The sequence below is a fragment of the Thermobia domestica genome, chromosome 4, assembly GCF_964235325.1.
Source record: "Thermobia domestica chromosome 4, izTheDome1.hap1.1, whole genome shotgun sequence".
Taxonomy (NCBI): domain Eukaryota; kingdom Metazoa; phylum Arthropoda; class Insecta; order Zygentoma; family Lepismatidae; genus Thermobia; species Thermobia domestica.
In genome coordinates this window covers 312,859,884-312,880,307 of record NC_137457.1, presented here as the reverse complement: position 1 = coordinate 312,880,307, position 20,424 = coordinate 312,859,884, and the positions used below count along the sequence as shown (strand labels likewise).

Below are 20,424 nucleotides of genomic sequence, written 5' to 3'. Positions count from 1 at the left end.
GTGAGACATACGTAATAACTAAGTGAATAGCACGTGATTCATACACAAAAATAAGTATTCTATGAAAATAAATTACAGACGTAGATTCACCATATTACGAAGTTCAAATTGACAAGCATGTAATATAAATTGTGTTCGGAAGCTCAAGATAGATAGTGTGAAATAACGGAAGTGCAATAGCTTATTATGCAAGTTACCAGATACGCCCACAATCTGTAAGATGATATAGCCACCTTTTTCCAAATATAGTGCACAATCGAAACGACTGAAATAACTATAAACGAGTGAAAAAAATCCGTTATGCTAGAAGTCATCGTTCTGGTGAATTATTATGGAAAGAAAATAAATAAATTATATATATATATAATTAAATTAAAATAACCTGAGACATGCCTAAACTTGAGAAGTGGACTTAAAGGCTTCTATGTACGGACACCCATAAGGAAAATCAAAGATAGCAACCAGGGCCTAGAGTTGAACGGCATGCACCAGGTTATGGCATATGCTGATGATGTAAATTTAATAGGGGATGATAGGATAACAGTAGAAATAAATGCAGAGATCTTATTAAACGCTTGCAGGGACATGGGTTTAGAAGTAAATGCAGAGAAAACTAAATACATGGAAGTGCGTCGGGACCGGAATACGGCAAATTGTGGAGGCGTTAAAATATTAAATAATACTTTTGATAAAGTGGATACTTTCAAAAATTTAGGATCAATATTAACAGACGAAAATCATATTCACGAAGAAATTAAATGTCGACTAAAAGCAGGGAATTCGTGTTACTATTCGGTTCAAAATCTCTTGTCGTCGCGAATTCTGTCGAGGAATTTGAAGCTTAAAATATATAAAACGATAATCATGCCTGTTGTTCTGTATGGTTGTGAAACATGGTCGCTTACTCTGAGAGAAGAACATAGACTGAAAGTATTTGAGAACAGGATCCTGAGAAGAATATTCGGACCCAAGAGGAACGAGAATGGGGAATGGCGGAAGCTTCATAACGAGGAACTACATAGTTTATACGGTTTACCCAACATTGTTAGGGTCGTCAAGTCTAGGAGGCTTAGGTGGGCAGGTCATGTAGCTGGAATGGAAGAAAGTAGAAACGCTTTCAAAGTCTTGACTGGTAGACCCATAGGAAAACGACCATTAGGAAGACCTAGGCGCAGATGGGAGGATAATATTAAGATGGATCTCGCAGAGAAGGAATACAAAGTAGAAACTGGATCCAATTAGCTAAGGATAGAAGTCAGTGGAGAGCTTTTGTGAACGCGGCACTGAACCTCCGGGTTCCATAGGCCGTAGAGTTAGTTAGTTAGTTAATAGATGAACTTGTCTTGTGGCTAAGCATCAATCATATTCTAGAGGCGTAGGTGTATAAATGTTAGAGATGTCATAAATATTGTCTTCCAGAGATATAGAAACACATATAATTTTTATAAGGTTGAATGGCAGAACATATATAATTAATGAAATGTTCATTAAGTAGTCAGATTATTTACCAAAGAACTTATCATCAGTAATATACCGCCATTCTTCGACTTTTTCTCCCAAAATTTACCTCTCTCTCTCTCTCTCTCTCTCTCTCTCTTCCTCAATTAGTTTCCTTGTGCGAGTAAGTAACACGGTAAAAAAAAAAAAAAAAAAAAAAAAAAGAAAAAAATCGGATGAAGTTTGCCTTTAGTAGTTCCCATCGGAAAATCTACTGATGGTTAGGAAGCAGAGAGGCGGCGAGGAAGGGAGGTTACAATGGTGAAATTTCATCCCGCGAGATTTTGGATGGCGAAGATTTGTCTTAGGCGAGATTTTGGCCAGTAAGCTTGTATTTTTCATACAAGTGACTATAATTTACGGCCAGAAGACGTACACCTACAATATATCAAATAGGCTTTGTAGTATTGAGGCGTATAATTTTCAGAACTGGCACCTACGTCAGAAGAAAATTGACTATAATATTGCTTAAGCTGCATTCATATAAATGTTAATCATAACACATAAAAGTGAAAGAATTTTGAGTTTGTATAAAGATTTCCTTTCTCAATGCTGTTTTAGATGTTTTTTCTCTCATGTAGTAGGTTAAAAAAAAAATCCTTTCAATTAGAGGAAAGGAACGATGCAAGAATTTTATGTTTAGTATGATATAAATATTAGCTAGTCAAAGTAGAATACTCATTTGCCGAATAAGAGAAAATGCTGTGAGCTTTTTGAAATATCCAGATAATAGATTTAAATTGCTAGACAATCAGTAACATGGAAGTAAGTAAGTTTAATTTTAATATGTTCACGTTTCATTCATCCATTCACACCACCTAGGAGAGGTATATTCTATGGTGTAGACTACTAATTTGTCTGTTTCATCAGAGGCACCGAAAACATGTGTTTTTTTCCTGATTCACACTTGATTTGTGTGTCGTTTCGACATATGATTTTGTTTATTGCTTCTTTTCCTTTCTTTCATCTTCTCCTTAAGAGAAGTAACTGAAAGTTTATTTCAAATTAGGCTATTATCAACGTTAAATGATTGCACTTGTCAAAAAAGACAGATTTAGAAAATCCGAAGGTCTGAATTTTTATTTTTAGTTAATAATGATATTTCAATTGTTATTCCTGCTTACTTTTTATTATTTTCTTAAAGTGAAATGCCGTTATATTGAAGGTATATTATTATACTCATATATTTTCCAATCGTTAGAAACTAGTAAAGGGTCTTTTTAGTTACAGGTTTCTATAATTACTGAATCTTTAAGAGGTCCAAGCTTTCGAGTCTCCCCTGGAGTCTTGGTCACAGAGGTTATAAACAGGAAGAATAAATAAATAAATAAATAAAAACATCAAGGTAGAAAAAGGAACGGACTTACCAAGGGAAGAGCTATATTGTACAAGAAAACATGTTGTCCAGTGTGTCAGCGATCTCTAAATGAGGTGAACCGACTGAAATATGGCGGAGTCAATTTGCGCGCCTTTCTTGTATTTTATTGGAAGTTACCAACTCAAGTTGTTATTTTAATTGCCATGCCAATGTTGTGAAAATTTTGTAATAACCGCCTCAAATTCGTCACTGAGCCATCACTTCTCTAATTTTTTTAAATGAACTAGGTAAACCTGCGCTCTCTACACAGCGCATCATTCGCATATGAGCATAAATCTCCTTCTCACTCCTTACAACATATGTACATGTCCCTTGACAGACACAAATGAAAGACGTCTTGATAAAAAAAAAAAAAAAAAAAAAAAAAAAAAAAAAAGTCGGCAAGGGGTATCATAAAGGGAAGATTTTTCGATTATTTTTTCTCAATATCGAACCGTTTGCAAGATTTGAGCCTACTTCCAATTGGAGTTTCTAATTCATGTATGACCAGTGTTTTCTTTCTTCTTGTTGCATGCAGTATGTAATAAGCAAATACACTACATACAATTAATTATAATGTCAGTTATATATGGTGTTCATTGGGCAAAACACTCAAAAAATAAAGAATTATCTTAGACTCGAGAAATGGTTATCCTTCCTTTTTCATTATCATTTGACCATGAAACAAACGCCTGAGAGACATACAACCCCTGTATACAAATATGTGGTATTGGAATGTATAACGCATAGGATATGATTCTTTAGTTTTTTTTTTTTTTTTTTTTTTTGTTTTTTTTTCAACGCTTCCAGTGTACCCTTAAAAATGTAATAAAGAAACAATGGCCTTTTTTATATATATATTCAATTAGAACTGGACAATCTACGCAAAACTTCCAATCGAGCAGTGAAAACGTCATCTTTCTAGAGCCTGTAGTTTCCGAGGTCTCATTGTCGAAAGGATTGACGACAAACATATAAACGTCCTCAACATATAGTTTAAAAGAACTCGAAAGATGGAAGCGCAATTCACATGCATTGATTTTAGAGAAGGCTTATTAAAATACAAAGACCTTGAACAATAACTTTATATCATAAACTTTATGAAAAAGATATAGTTAACTAATTTAGACTATTTAAAGTACAAATACTTAAAATGTTTGTCTCTGTTAAACGTGAAATCACACATAACCGTAAATGAAAGATTTGAAAGCTAAAGTTATAGACTAGAGCTCAGGCGCTTTTAATTGCTATTGTAGCATTTTAATAGATAGATAAATAGATTTTCAAAAACCAGCTCTCTACTTCGTTTCTAGCTCCAAATAAAATTTTTGAAACTTCTACCCCTGTGTTGCGTTTTTTTTTTTTTTTTTTTTTTTAATGTTTCGATAAATCATAAACCTGACACCGGATTTTCCGCTTTTGAATCTCTAATGTGTTCCTTTACTCAGACTTTTAAATTTCTTTTCGTTTTGCCAATAAGAGAGAGTTATGACCCCTGGACGCTGAAAACCTATGTTGTTTCAATTCTCTTTTATCTAACCTTCTTTCTTTCTCTATTTGATTTTCAAAAATACTACATTTAGGTCAGTATTCATACTGCGTGACAGTGTCTTTATGACTACAGTAACGACAGCACTGAAAAGGATGACAGTTCACATGCTAGCCAGGAATAACGGAGGATTATGGGGAGGGAGGGTGAATATGTGTTATGAATGGAGAAGAAGGCCTTTAACTTTGTCCAGATTAATATTATTACATATTATTTACACTTTATTCTATTCTATTACACTCTAACTAAAGGTTCTGAAGCCTTAAATGCTATTTTCCACGTACCGTTGCACGGCCCAGGGAGTACTCCCAAAAGTACACGTACCCCAGATTGGTAACCGCCGTCCTAAAGTAACCGTATACTTTACGACAATGTTTGCTCCACCTAGTGAGATACATAAGAGTAAATCTAGCAAATTAGAAGTTTTAAAATCGGGCTTCAGTTGTGTCCATTATTAATAACTTCCTCTAAGACTTTTATTTATGCATTAGATGAGCCTATCGCAGATCGACGAAAGTGATGTTCTTCTTACAGAAAATCTACGTAGAGTTCAACAGAGTGTAAATATTTAGAACAGCCCAGTACATATGTTATCGGTACTTATAAACAAAGTATGGGAGAGTGTTTTATAACAAACAGGGAAGTGAAGGGGTCTGAGATAGCAAAGACAGACGAGTATCATAGGCAATTCGGGTGAAATGCGCAAGGACGTGAGTTATTTAGGTCGTTGGGACACGAAATACCTTGAAAACGTGCACATAATATGTTAAAAGTGTATAGGAGAAATGCATTACAGTATTTTCGCTACGGGTAAGCCGCCTGTATAAATAAGTTTTTAGACATTAATGTGTTTGGTGCCAGGTCAGTCCATGGGACCATAGATCTGTTCAAGTTAACGTAAGAGTTATCTAGTGTTATTTCAAGAGTAGCTTATACGTAATCAAAATGTATGGAAATCTTACGTCAGACATCCGTAATTGTGTTGAAAAACGTACGCTGTTAACCACGTAATAGTTCAGAAGGATGCTATGAAGATGCAGTGTGTTAAATCATGGTCCGTAACCATTGCAGCATCGGAAGGCTGTCCGGCAGGTAAGGTATCTAGTAATATAAGGAATGCAATGTGTTTCCACTACCTTCGTTTACGCGCGTACGTACCGTTGCAGATGCGCCTGCTTCCTACGGACGCATCCCGTGCTGCTGGCAGCCTCACCAGCTTGACTCTATTCTTACAAAGGTTAGGTAAAATTCTTGCTTTCTAGCGCCAACCTAGCACATGTTGGTCGGTTTGGCATTACTCGAGCAGATGGTTCTACCAAATTTTGAGACATTTCGTACATTTTCAGGTTAGGTTAGAGCTTTGTGTATTTTATAACAGAGCATGTACTAAATGAGGAGCACCATTACTACTTGTCGCTTGACTTCAGGAGGGCTAAGTATAAAGACAGTGTGGATATATGGCATGAAAACTAGAGTGAATAAAATACGAACCAATCTGTGCTAGGTGGCCACTGAAAAGCACGAACGTGATCTAACCGAGTCAGAAAAGGAGCGTTGAAATGGGGCCCAAGCGGTAGCAAGGGGGTTGTTTGTAGGGAGCAGGTGTGTCAGCGACGAGGGGGGGGGGCATACGCATAAACGAGGATAGTAGAAAACACTTATACATACACAAAACTTTCACTATCATTCAAAATTCATTTCAATATGCTGTGCATTGACAGTAATCACTCATATTCACACTCTCATTCCTACACAATAAATGTTTCACATCGTATTTTACCTGTAAATTTTCTATTTGGTAGAACCGACTGCTCAAGTGAACCGGTTGATTTTGCATTTTTTTTTTTTTTTTTTTTTTTTTTTACGGCATATTACTATACACTGTATTTATACATCTAGCAGTTAACCCCTTCCAAATGAATCTGCACCCAGAAATGCTCCTCTTATAAGAAACAATTTATGATGTACTAGGAGTTGATTTCCTGATAAAAGAAGTACGTTAAGTCCAAGAACAATGTATGATCTCATGAACTGGGCTTTTGCTGTCTTTTTTGTGAAATAATAGATGTTTGCCAGTAAGGTGCATTCAATCAGCACCCCGTAAAGTACCAGCTGCATTGCGATTCGCTTAAGTCGTATCCTTTACGACGATTTTACTTAGTCCAAAAATAAGACATCCTAATAGATACATGGAGTAAAATAACAACCCTTAACTTACCATCGTACGGGTGTTCGTATCTACACGATTCTCCAAATTTGCATGTTCCTTGTAGAAAAAATCTACAAACAACCATGATTAAAATATTAAAAGTAAATTATTCACATTAATCTCGCACTGACGTCTTTCTGTTTGTTTTGATGCTTCAGGAAGATGTCCGTATCCGATGAAGTCTCCTAGCAGACGAAAACAAAACACAACTTTTGGTATAGAAAAAAACGCACTCTGAACTTCAGTTTTTATAAGTATTGCCAGACAGTTAAGTATTTACAAACTCACATACTTACAACTATTCCCCTGACTGCAAGCGGGTTTCACTACTTGTGTGATACAGTGAAAACTGTCTTTAGCGGAATCGAGCGGGACTTGCAAAAGTTTCCGTTAAAGTCAGGTTTCCGCTTAGTGGAGGTAGACCTTTCCTTTTTTTTTTTTTTTTATACATGCTTATAAAGGGGCATACTGAGGAAATATATTGCTGTACGTACATTGTTCGATTACAATACTTCTTTCTTCTACGAATAAATTACACACACACAAATGAATACAAAATATGCTATGCACACGTTTTCTTTATTTTTCTAATAGTCAAGCAGGGTTTTCCGTGTACATTGCTGCTTGACTTTGCGCATACACTTTAGCCTGACAAATTATACTAAGTGAATCAGAATCATGTTTTCGTAAGGCAAATTTTTGTAGTTCCTTGAAAGTTCTGAGAGAATCTTGATATGTATTTATTCTACACTCTTCTTGGAACTCGGTATCGTATTCCTCTTCTTTCTCTATCTCGTTTACTTCTTTCCGACATTTCGTATGATTCTTGATTAAGTTGCGGGGATTAAGGACAATTTGTGGGGGTGAATATGAGTAGTGGTTGGGGAAGGTCAACACTGTCCAGAAATATTTAAAAAAAGAACGAACATTTTATCGCAGACAGTGTAATGTATATGTCTCACAGAATATCTAAACATCTTCTAAACACTGTAGTCCGGAACTCAGAATTTTCCGTTAAATGTTTATTTTTCTTTCCGTTGTCCGCGTAACACAGTTTCCGCTTAATGAAGGGAGTTTTACACGTTTTGTTCTCCAAAGTTCATGGGACCGTGAAATATTTCCGTTTAAGACAGTTTTCCGTTTAATAAAGGGTCCGTTGAAGACAGGTTTTACTGTATTATTTTCATCGGTAGCAGTGATGATTTCACTGGGAGGCCCGAGGGCCTTATTCCGTACTAGCCTACGTAAAAACTGCGGAAGCGTAACGTAATGTAAACAGTACAAATTAATTATAACTGCTATATCTATTATCGCAAACTTCAGCACAGATTTTGCGTTCCGTTGATGCAAACTGTTCGGAATGAGTCATCTCCGGGAGACCACTCGAAGCTTGCTACGAAAAGACGTCCGATTTCATTTCAAAACACTATATTCCGCTCAAGTAAGTTTGTGGTGAACAACATTGTGTCCGTGGGCTTTCTCGAGGTTTTCCCGTTTCCTCCCACATTCTCATTCCATCAATTCTTCCTTACCTAAATCAATACTGTGTAAGTAAAGAAAATTGAAATTAATTTAACTTCTTTCTATCTGTCTCACTTGCTGCAATTCGCCTCACCACTATGCACTGAAATAAAATACTAAACTTCGTGTAACAAAACAGCATGAAGTACTTTGGCCTACCATATGCTCCACATTTCATCCAATATTTGTTGTAAGCGCACTTCTTCCTACGGCCATTATTAATACTCTTTATATTTCTGGCTATGCACTGATCAGTATTACTCTAATTGTTGCATTTGGGAAGTTCATAATTATTATAATGTGTTGACGCTGTTTAGAATTCAGATCTATATCATTATACATAAGTGACTTAGGGGTCGTCCATATATTACGTAACGCGGTAAAGAGGGGAGGGGGTTCGGCCTTGCGTTACGAAGTGACAAGAGGGAGGAGAGGGTGTAAGTCTTCGTTACGTAACGCATGTTTTTTGCTGTAATTTTTATTCTCAGATTTATACGCAATCTTTTAATAAAATAATTTTGTTGTTCTGTACTAGCAGAATACCCGTTCTTCTCATGGGGAGAATATCTTTCATTTTGGACATAAAAGGCACCAAAACCACCACTAATCAACTTAGGGACCCCAAAAACTATGAATTCGACCCCAAAAACGGCCCTTTTCAATTATTTTTACATCTCACCATCCAGCCCGTAGGAGTACTAATGGGGGCTGAATTTGGATTTAAACAGCATCGGAAGTGTCACTGTTCATCTCCGCGACCCCGAAAACTATGGATTCGACACTAATATCGGTCATTTTCAAACACTTTTATATGTCAACCCTCAAATTCCCCCCCAAGTTGCGGGGCTGAATTTGGATTTAAACGACATGGGAAGTCTCACTGTTTATCTCAGTGATCCCGGAAACTATGGATTTGACACTAACATCAGTCATTTTGGATCATTTTTACATACCTCCCCATCCCTCAAGTTGCACTTTCAAATTGAAATAAGAAATATCCCAGGCCCGAACTTCATCTATGTTGAAATTTTGATCAAGATCGGGCGGATGGTTCAAGAGTTATTAAGTAACAAGCATAGTCACTTTCATATATACTAGACACCAACAAGACTGGTGACGAACTCTGCGTGTATTACAATACGATAAAACTCTGTTTTGTTTCTATCGCAGCATTGCATTTACGACACACGTTTTTCTGGATTTAGTTTTTAGTGATCATAACCACCGATTGAAAATGCCCTTGCGTTTCCACTCACTCGTATCACTGTTTCTCAGAATATTATTTAAAATCTTTGATTTGAATCATTACTAACTTTTTTTCTTATAAGGGGTTTCGCATGTGAAATAGAATAAATTATTTTTCGTGAAATAATATTTTCCGCGACGGAACGATCCACAATTTGCAGACCAAAATAAGAAAATAAGAACCTAATTCGTCGGATGTTCATCTCGTACTATTTATTATTATTATTATTATTATTATTATTATTATTATTATTATTATTATTATTATTATTATTATTATTATTATTATTATTATTATTATTTGATTTGAATATTAAAATCAAGCTGTTTGATGCTTAATTGTTACGTTTATATGATTTGAGATATTAAAATATAATGGAAGATGAGTTATCATCTAGGGAGCAAGACAGCATTCATATAGGAGTACATTTATTGAGTAATTACAACCATTACTTTAGATAATACAAAAGAAACAATATAAATGATATGTATAAAGTTATAATAGAAACTCTAATAGCATAGTGGTTGGAGTTTGGTTATTAAGAAGCTAGTCCTTGATATTTCTCGTGCGTATTTATGAGTTTATGCAATTTTTTTATACAATGATAAATTATGTAATAATTATAAGCACAATGCATACTCATAACCCATAGAGTTTTTTCATGGTTGTTGGCTCTGATTGAGACATCTGGAAGGTTTTGAGAAGGCAGTTGACACCAAATGATGTGGTTTAAGGGTTCACTAACAGTTTGGAAGACGGACAATGACTGAATGAACGTCGAATGATTGAATGATAATAATTGCTCAAAATTGCCAGTTTTTATACTAATTTGTGATTTATTTTGAAGTACGCAAAACAAAAATATGTTTTTCTTTCTTTCTTTTTTTAGTTAAAATAGACACTTAGAAAGTGTTTATGTAATGTTTTGGTTGTTTTTGGAAATTTCATTTGCGTGCTTGATTCTGTCAACAAGGTCATAGGACTTTTATTTTTATTTATTTTTTTTTTAATTTTGTGCTTGGATTACTTTTGATGTTGAGTATAGCAATTATTAATTTTGTTTTTTATTACCTATGTTATTGGAACATAATAATACTTGTGAAGAAATCGAGTTTATTCGCATTCTCGCACTGATTTAGGATAAGAGAATTTGAAAAGGGAGTAAACTGAAGTCCAAAGTCCAAAAAAGATGCTCAAAAACTTATTCACAAACGAGACGTCCCTGTTCCTTCACGTGTGTAGCCACTTCGAATCTATAGTCGACGAAGAAGAGAACTTTGCAAGGTTAACCCTGGTGAACTTCAAATGCCTCCAGATCCCTGAAACAGAGGTTGATGTCAGTCCTTTAGATCCTGCTTCACCTGTAACTTTCGGTAGTATTTCCTCCTTGTCATCATCGATTACTTAAAAGCAAGGGCGCCGATCCTGAGAGAGGGCAAGGGGGCCCGGCCCCCCAAAGCTGATGTGGGTCCCCTTATAAGAATATACAATATTTGGCATAATTTGAATGAAATTTGTCTTAAAATCCTCATATATGCCTTCTGCATCTGAATGCCCCCTCTCCAAATTTACAGAGAAACGGCGCCCTTGCCTAAATGGATGGATGCGATCTCCTTGGGAAAACGACAATACACAGGTTTGAAGAATTAGGACTGCTGAATTAAGCAATCTTATGGGGTTATACTATTATTACGGTTTTACTATTTTCTAATATTTTGATTTATTGGCGAAAACACTACAAATACATTCAGAATACAAGCATATTGTAATAAAAAGTTCTACCATTAAAAATAGTTTTTTTTTATTGTAATAACTCCCAAAATAAGCAAAATTGGTGAAAAAACAAAAATCAAAAAGTGTTACGTAACGAAGGGGGAGGGGTTCGGCCTTGCGTTACGAAGTGTGACAAGGGGGAGGGAGGAGGTAAAAATTGGTCAAAAAATAGTGTTACGTAATATGTGGACGACCCCTTACTCATCAATATGATAGCCATATTATTAGCTGGAAACAAAATTTAGATAGGAAACTCTCTTTTCATGAAAACAGATTATAAGGAAACATTTTTAAAAATACGTATCCTAAGGAAGGTCATAAAGGAAGTTGAAATCTTTTTTCGAAAAATGAAGTATCATACTTTAGGAAGATAGAATTTGGTATATGAGCTTCCCATTAAAATAAAAAAATACTGAAGTTGTTTCGGCGTTTTCAGAAAATTCTGCTCTTAAGTAGGAAAAAGGGGGCTAAATCTTACAGATTTCGACTATTTATTATAAAACTGTTAAATGTGAGGGTTCACTCACATTAGAGGAGAGGAATTCGATAGTTAAACTCTTAATTAAAAATAAGAGAATACGTGTTTCGATAATTCAGTTTCTAACGAGGAAATGGAACAATTTCTATTATATTCAAATTTCTGATTTTTTTATGCAGAAAATCTTAATATGAGTATTTGTTTAAGTTAAAGGTAAAAATTGTGATACATAAACTTCTAATTGCAATAAATCGAAAAAGTGTTTCAGCCTTTTCAGAACTTTAGCTCCTAAAGGGGTCAATTTCTAGTATTAAAATTTTCGATTCTTTATTTTGAAAATGCTTAATGTGAGTAGGCCTATTTGCTTATGTTGGAAGTTTGAAATTCGATACCAAATAAGGGCTACTGTGACTCAGTGGTAAAGCATTCATCTCTGGTGTATGGGATCCTAGCTCGCACCAAGTGGATTAAACTTCGTATACTTTAAGAAATTCGAATGTAAAATATCAGCACTCCAAACACTACACCTCGCAAATCACAAGCGCACTACATCAACACACTTATCTCCTTCTATCCTTCTGTTGAGGACTAGCTCGCGAGAGTAATGCTCCCGGAAGTAGAAACGAGAAACACAGTTCTAATTGGTTGGCGTTATCCACTTCTTGCCACGTTGCATTCAAATAGCAGACAACAAACGCTTGCTGTTGCTGGCCTCAGTGGCCGAGTGGGCTAGCGCTATATGCTAGTAATAAAATCCTCTTTTGGCGCGAGTTCAAACTCCGCCAGAGGAAAGATTTTTTAAAACATTTTTATAACACTTATTAAATTAAAATAATATGAAAATAATACTTAAAAAAGTGATTTATTTATTTTTATGCAGATAAGTAGTTGTAGTACTTATGCCCTTGTACTCCATGATATAGGGTCGTTTTGTTCCCCTTGTACTTCATGATATAAATTTTGTGACCAACTTAAAACAACTGGCTAGGATAGCGCGTAAAACAGCTGTCTAGAGTAGGGCGTGGAAAAACGAACTTCCGGGAGTATTAGTCTACTCTCCCGAGCGGGTCGTTTCTGTTGTGCTTCTACACACTGCTCACTGTTCAGTCTCCCAGAAGGTAGCGAATTTTGGAGAGTATTTTGTCAATTATTTTCTTCACATCAGAAGACAAAATGGGAAATACAGATATGATACCGTAAATGAAAAAAAAAAAAATGTGTAAATTAACAATAAAAAAAAGTTTGAAAAATGCAAAAGTATAAACTGTAGGTGAAATTTTAAATTTATACAGAAAAATATATACCTACACGCTACAATTTTAACTTCATTTTTTGAGGGAAGGTCCTTCCTAATATGTCTGGATGAAAGACTGCTCTCTCCAATTCAGCGTCAGGGGCACGGTGGCTCAGTGGTAAAAACGCTTACGTTTGGTGCATTTGGTTGATCCCCAACCAAGGAAGTTTGTGGTGGACAACATTGTGTCCGAGGGTTTTCTCGGAGTCTTTCCGTTTCCTCCCACGTTCTCATTCTATCAATTTTTCCATCATCATTCACTTGCCCTAATTATCCGTCTCCCTTAGCCTAACAGAGATAATCATGGAATCTAAATTGAACATTTTCATTTCACTTCATTTTCCAATTCAGCATCTTCTACTATTCTCTCCTTTTCTTAAAGGGATTAGTGACGTTTAGAAAAATGAAATTTTTAAGTTTGCGTCCCACGGTTATGCCGGTTATACTAAAGGAGACGGTGATGATGAGAAATGAAGGAAACGGTAGAAGGAAGAAAGTGGGAGGAAACGGGAGAACCCCAAGAAAACCCACGAGCACGGTGTTTGTCCACCTAGTGAGGTTTAGAAAATGAATGAGGTTTGATAAAACCATCGACAAAATTGCATATCATCACCATCATCACAGTATTCCGTCATTACTGCACTTTCTGCAATTGAGAAACTTCCATGCACCGCGGTCTTCTGCTAGCCTCTTCATCTTGACGAAATTTTTAATTCTTAATTCCATCAAGTAGATCTTCTTTTGCTCCCTCCCTCTTTACTCTTCCACCATATCTTCTACAGCGTGGTCCGAAAGTGAGCGTGCCCCAAATTGGTGTTTTCTGACGGTTTTAGGTTTGACCCCTATTTGTTTGGTAACATTGCTTGGCATCGTCTGGCAACATTGCTATCCATGTCCATTTGTTTCCCGCCGTTTTCTGCTTGGTAACAGTTATTTGCACTGAAGTTGGAGTAATCAACAATGTGTGATCAAAGTCCATATAGCATTGAGCAAAGATTAGTTGTTGCAGTTTATTTATTTAACAATCACTAGATACAGCTCAGAGGCCATTTTACACTGGATATCCAACAACGACAATAACAATGGAAAGGATTTGGGAAGGTATTGGCCAGAAGCTATTTAGTAGGTACCATCCCGGCATTTGCCTGGAAGGACTAAGGGAAACCCTGGAAAACCTCAGTCAGGATGGTCGGCAGCGGGATTCGAACCTGCCGAACCGAACGACCTCTCGAATGCGAAGCCAACACTCTACCACTTGAGCTACTTCGCTCGGCGTTTAGCTTCATGAAAGGCGTTACACAGGTGTCACTATGGAAAGTGTTAAAGCGAAATTTACCGACCGCTTTGGTATTAATCCACCAAGAAAAGCAACAATGTTGGGGTGGGAAAAAACGTGCATTTGCTACGGGCAGTGTGAAAGACCTTCCTCGAGGCGGTCGACCAATAAAACAGAATTCAGCTGTGTTACGACATAGATGGTGATCATACCGATGTTTATGGTTCTTAAAACTCTTAAGACTTCAAGGTAACTATGTACAGATATTCTACCATAACTAACACTGTATTGCTGAAACTAAACGGGGGGTACGCCCACTTCTGGACCACCCTGTAGTATGCCCTTGATGATACACTTGTTTCTCGGCCAACATCTCAGTCAGTGCCCTCGGTCACTTTCCTACCCCCACTATTTCTAACACTTCATTCGTTTTGCATTCTCTCCATTCTTCTCCACACCCACATTTCGAAAGTCTCCCAATCTTTTTTCATTGCTTATACAGTATGCTAATTGCTTTTGCCGATAACTATATAAATTCTAAGAACGCGAGTAGAGGTCATTTCAAAGTGAAGTGGGTAGCCAGAGAAAATTTTGACACCAGACTGTACATAAACAAAACCAGTTTTACATATTAAACTACATTATATAATACGGTTAACATTGCTTCAAACATTCAGCTCATTCATTTCTTCCTTTTTGTGTGTGGGAAGGTGTAAAAATGTTGCTTGAAGGACTCAAAAACATGTGAGATGTAGCAACTAAAAACGTTAGTAATAATAATAAGCATTTTCGCACGTGTTAAAGGTCTTATTTTCCTCGCGTACCAGTAATTACTTTCCCAAGTCCATTGCGTCGTTACATTTTAATTACTACACTTTGAACATTTGTTTCAGAAGTTATCGCACTTTTTTTCATGTAGTTTCATTAATGGTCTAAAATATATATGTACAGTATTTTTCATGACAGTCGAGAGCGAAACGAAACAATATTGCTGAGTAATTAGTTGACTACCATATTAATAAAAATTCCCAATACATGTTTATGCATGTTTCTAACTCATTATGTTTCTCAACAGATGGCCAGCACACATATGACCTTTTCCTTTAACGAAGCTATAATTTTGCCTAACTGTGGTTAGTATTTGCATAGACAGTGATGCAATGCTAAAACTTTCGGTAGGTATATTCTTACCCGTTTTGAATAATACAGAGTATTATTATTATTATTATTATTATTATTATTATTATTATTATTATTATTATTATTATTATTATTATTAAGTATTCTGTTTGTTGGCAGGACCAAGGACTAGTATTTTTTTTTTGGGGGGGGGGGTCGGGCATGGAAATGTATCTTCCACGTTTCTCGATTTTCGGTTTTCTCTTTAAACTCCTAATATATTCTACTATTTTTCAAGTCATCAATGAGTTGTGTTCTTCTTCCTCCTATTCCTCGTTTTCCTTCCATCTTTCCTTCTATGTGGGTATGAAGAACACAATTTCTTCGTAAGATGTATCCAATCCAATTGGCCTTTCTACGATGGATGCTGGCTAAAAGCGTCCTCTTCTCTCCTATCCGTTTTAAAACATCTTCGTTTGTTGCTCTCTCTGTCTATTTTATCTTCTCCATCTTCCTCCAACACCACAATCCAAAACTTTCTAAATATTTCTTCTCTAACTTCCGTAATGTCCAAGTCTCTGAACCATGAAGTCGAATGCTTCATACATAGCACCTAACCAATTTCTTCCTTAGTCCACTATGAAGGCTACTAGTTGAGAGTGATCTTTTCTTGTTGAATGCTTCTTTGTCCATGTCAATTCTTGACCTGATTTCTTTGGTGCAGTAGGCGTCTCTTGTCAAAATACTTCCCAGATACTTGAAATTATCGACCTTTTCAAAATTTTTTCATTCTACTCTGACCCGTAAGGGCTCGTTTCCACGGGATATTCTCATGACTTTCGACTTTTCGATGTTGGTTTCCATTCCATACAGTTTCTCCATTCCATACAGTTTCAATAATTTGTCAATCATCTTCTGTAGTCCTTCTTCGATTCTAGCTAAAAATAACCGTATCATCCGCATACCTGATCTTGTTAATGATCTGCCCTCCAATCTTGAAATCTCCCATTTCCACTAATGAGTCCTTCATTAAACATTAAACATCCTGAATAATCGGGGGCGACATATTACATCCTTGTCTGGTTTCTTCATTCAAACGCAATACGGAAACCGGATATCACAGATCCATAACTTCCGTGTGCAATAGAAAGAGATAAAGAGGGAATGAAACCTACTCCTCGGAGTTGAATCTATATCAAAAACAATATCTCATCATCACTTAGGGGAGACCGGGAACAATTGTAACGTGGGTCAATTGTAACATTGGCCATTACTTGTAGAAGTGAGTTTCAAAATATTGCTTGTACATTTCATTGGAGTCACTCATGCAAGGTGTATGTGGGAAGAAAAAAAAGAGCGTCGTTAGAAAAGTGTGGGAAACTGGACAAGGAGAAACGTGATTTTGACAGAGGTAAGTAAATTTTTAACTGACTTCTTTTTATTTTCTCTCGATAGATATGCGTTTAATGTAAACAAATACTATGTGCGTGTATAATCCATGTTCTTTCCTTGACAACGTGGATATTGTGTTTTATGTTTTGACTCAATGGAATTATGAGAAATCATGGTATTTATCACTGACCGTTGAACAGGTACAAATGTAACATGGCGATCGGGACGATTGTAACACGTTACAATCGTCCGAGACAAAATTGTACTGAACCATTATAAAAATAAACTAGATATGACCGAAGATAATACAATTGATGTAATTAATAAAACAATGTACGTACTAAGTATTCTTTTCCGGGGCCACAAGTACGTAGGGGGAAAAATTCTTGGCGGCCTTAGTGTATATCATTATAGTTACTAGACTATAGGGAAAGAAAAGACTTTCACCCCATATTTAATTATGAGGCCTCCCCTAACTTCTTTTTATACCCTCACAAACGTTTGTGGGCGGCTGCGGATCACTGCTTTTAGAAATTTTATTAGAATAGGCTAACGTATCAATATGTTCCTTCCTTGTGATGTCTTTAAATAGCCTAGAGCCTGTCTATTCCACCTGTGCCCTCGGAAACTATGCGAACTATACTTCGGCCCCACCCCCGCTAACCCTCTGGCGGATGAAACCCTCCCTTTACGTAGGGAAAAGAAGTGAATGACCTCAACTGTGTTGCCAATTTGTCATTTAGTCGTTTGGTCTTGACGGGTGAAGATCGTAGGCTACTTAGAAGGCTAACAAGACAGTGCACAGTGAAGTCCGTGAAATAATTCATTGTGGCAACGCTTGAGCATTCAAACAATTGAAAGATCTCGGCCGCAGTAAACTTGTCCCTCCTCTTTTGAGGGAGGTACGGGAAATCACATATCGACAGCAGCGCCAGAAAGGGCACAGTTCAAATAGAAAGGCTCTATAAGTTTGTAAAAAGACTCATTTGTCAAATAAGCTCCCTTTCTGATTCAACAGAAATAATCAGCAATGTAACTCTTCACCTGTTTTACTTAATCTCTCCCGCACAATAGCACATTCTCTGTACGCGTCGCTGTGTGAGGGATGTGTATAGAAGTTACAAATGCAGTGTAGGTGTCTATTAGTACAATATCATTAGGACTGAAACAGTGGCATAACAATAGGGTAGGCAGGGTAGGCACTGCAAAGAGGCACAGTGCGTTTGGGCATATTAGGAGGGTATGGAGGCGCCACTACAGATTTTGTCTAGGGTGCCGAACGCCATTGTTACGTCACTGAGTTGAATTTTTATATTACGTCATATTTTAATCTGGCCTTGCTTATCCATGTTTAATTAAGCCGAAGAAAAGTTATTTCGAGCTAATGTTGCACGGTGTTGGTAGCAAGTAACTCATCATTCATGCTTCTTGTTGGTGCGTGGAAACTATATTTTTAAATAGGTCTCCTTTTAAATTTGAGGATGTATTCTATGCTCTTACTAGTTAGTTTGTTGTCCCGACCCGTTGTTAAACCTATCAGTATTATATAACCATATATGTTGTACTTTTCATTAAAAGCATCATGTTACAATTGTCCCAAAGTCCTGTTACAATTGACCCAAAGTCCTGTTACAATTGACCCAAAGTCCTGTTACAATTGACCCAAAGTCCTGTTACAATTGACCCAAAGTCCTGCTACAATTGACCCAAAGTCCTGTTACAATTGACCCAAAATCCTGTTACAATTGACCCAAAATCCTGTTACAATTGACCCAAAGTCCTGTTACAATTGACCCAAAGTCCTGTTACAATTGATCCATAGTCCTGTTACAATTGACCGGTGCACGAGAACGTTTGTAACAAGACAGGTGTTGTCATAAAATGCTTCCTAACTTTCTATATTAGAAATTGATATGTATGCAAAAAAAATTGAATGGAGCAACAAAGCTTTACTTAAGATATTGTATAATTTTCAGACTTATTGGAGCATAAACATGTGAGAAAAAAAATGTAAAATTTTGTTATAATTGCCCCCAGTCTCCCCTACAATTACAGTTGGACTTCGATAACTCGAATTTTTTGTTTTTTCCTTTGAACTCTCTATAACACTCAATGTTAAAATAACTTCTATAAGTCGAATGTTTAAAAATCACGTCCTTGATGAGTCGAATTTTCAGGGTTTCTTAATCATATTTAATAACCTCGGTGATGTCTACTACATTATTTTTACTAGTTATCTTATTGAATTTAAGGAACTTCCATAACTTCGAGCTCTAGAGGTTAAATGAATAAAACTTCGAGTTATAAAGGTAGTATAGTCACTTTTGATGAGGGACACGAAATTCGATATCTCGAAATTTAGTTATGGCCACCTTGATAACTTGAACCTTGCTTACTCGAAAAACTTGATAACTCCAACTTTTATCTAGTTCCTTTAGCTTCGAGTTATCGAGGCCCCACTGTATTACTATATAGGAATTAATATTGAAACAGGAAATTTTGCTAGTTTTTACTACTTCCGGTTTCAGTAGGAGAATACGAACTGAGATTAATTATATTCTTTGGATACTGAATCCACATTAAAATGTTTGTCGCCTCCTAGAGCCTGTCTATTCCAACTGTGCCATCGGAAACTATGCGAACTATACTTCGGCCCCACCCCCGCTAACCCTCTGGCGGATGAAACCCTTCCTTGACGTAGGGAAAAGAAGTGAATGACCTCAGCTGTGTTGCCAGTTTGTCATTTAGTCGCTTGGTCTTGACGAATGAAGATCGTTGGTTACTTAGAGTAGCTAGCAAGACAGAGCACAGTGAAGTCCGTGAAATAATTCATTGTGGCAACGCTTTTGCATTCAACACTTGAAAGATCTCGGCCGCAGTAACTTGTCCCTCCTCTTTCAAAGGAGGTACGGGAAAACACATTTCGACAGCAGCGACAGAAGGGGCACAGTTCAAATAGAAAGGCTCTAATACCATTTTCATTTTGGGACCGGAAGTGATAGATTTTTTACCACTTCCGGTTACAATAGAGGACACATTCTTGTGGTATTAAGAAACTGCTTCTCGCTACCGGTTTTGTATTAACCAATTTCTCATTATGGAGATTAATATTGAAATAGAGAATCGTGGATTTCCATCTCTTCCGGTTTGAATAAAGGAGATAAAGATAGAAATGAAACTTTACTCTTCGGACCCGGAATAAACAATTTAAAGAACATTTCTCTCTATTACTTGCCGTTTATGGTCTGAGTTCAATATTGAAACCGGAAGCAGTAGTCTATTTCACCCATTTCCGGTTTTAGTAGAGAGATAAATGAAACGAAATATTTCATTTTAACGTTCCAAGATTATGCTCTTTAATCTAAGAGGGACAATGAATAAGGCAAGTGAATGATGATGGAAGAATTTGTTGGAATGAGAAAGTGGGAGGAAACGGGAATGTTGGTAAGGGTGATGATAAATTCATATTAAAGAATCATCGCTTCCCTTTCTGTGTCCATTTCTGCTCTGTGGAGATTAATGTTGCAACCGGACGTAGTAATAATGTCCACAAGTTATGGTTTTAGTGGGGGGATAAGGGTAGGGATTAAACCAATTCTTAAAACGCTGATTAAAAAAAACAAACTCGTTTACCGTGTTTACTGTGTTGAGGTTAATATTGAAAAACCGAAATTGGAAAATTTCAGCCACTTCCGGTTAGAATATAATAAGGA

General features: G+C 36.5%; 1 protein-coding gene across 1 annotated transcript in view; it reads right to left on the bottom strand.

Moving 5' to 3' along the window:
- Positions 1-6,839, bottom strand: part of LOC145684327 (uncharacterized) — a 44,703-nt gene extending 37,864 nt beyond the window's left edge. Inside the window, exon 1 of the mRNA XM_081756526.1 lies at positions 6,622-6,839. Within this exon, the coding sequence (XP_081612652.1) occupies positions 6,622-6,697 (76 nt within the window). The 5' untranslated portion in view covers positions 6,698-6,839. The remainder of the gene's footprint in view (positions 1-6,621) is intronic.
- Positions 6,840-20,424: the final 13,585 nt, after the last annotated feature.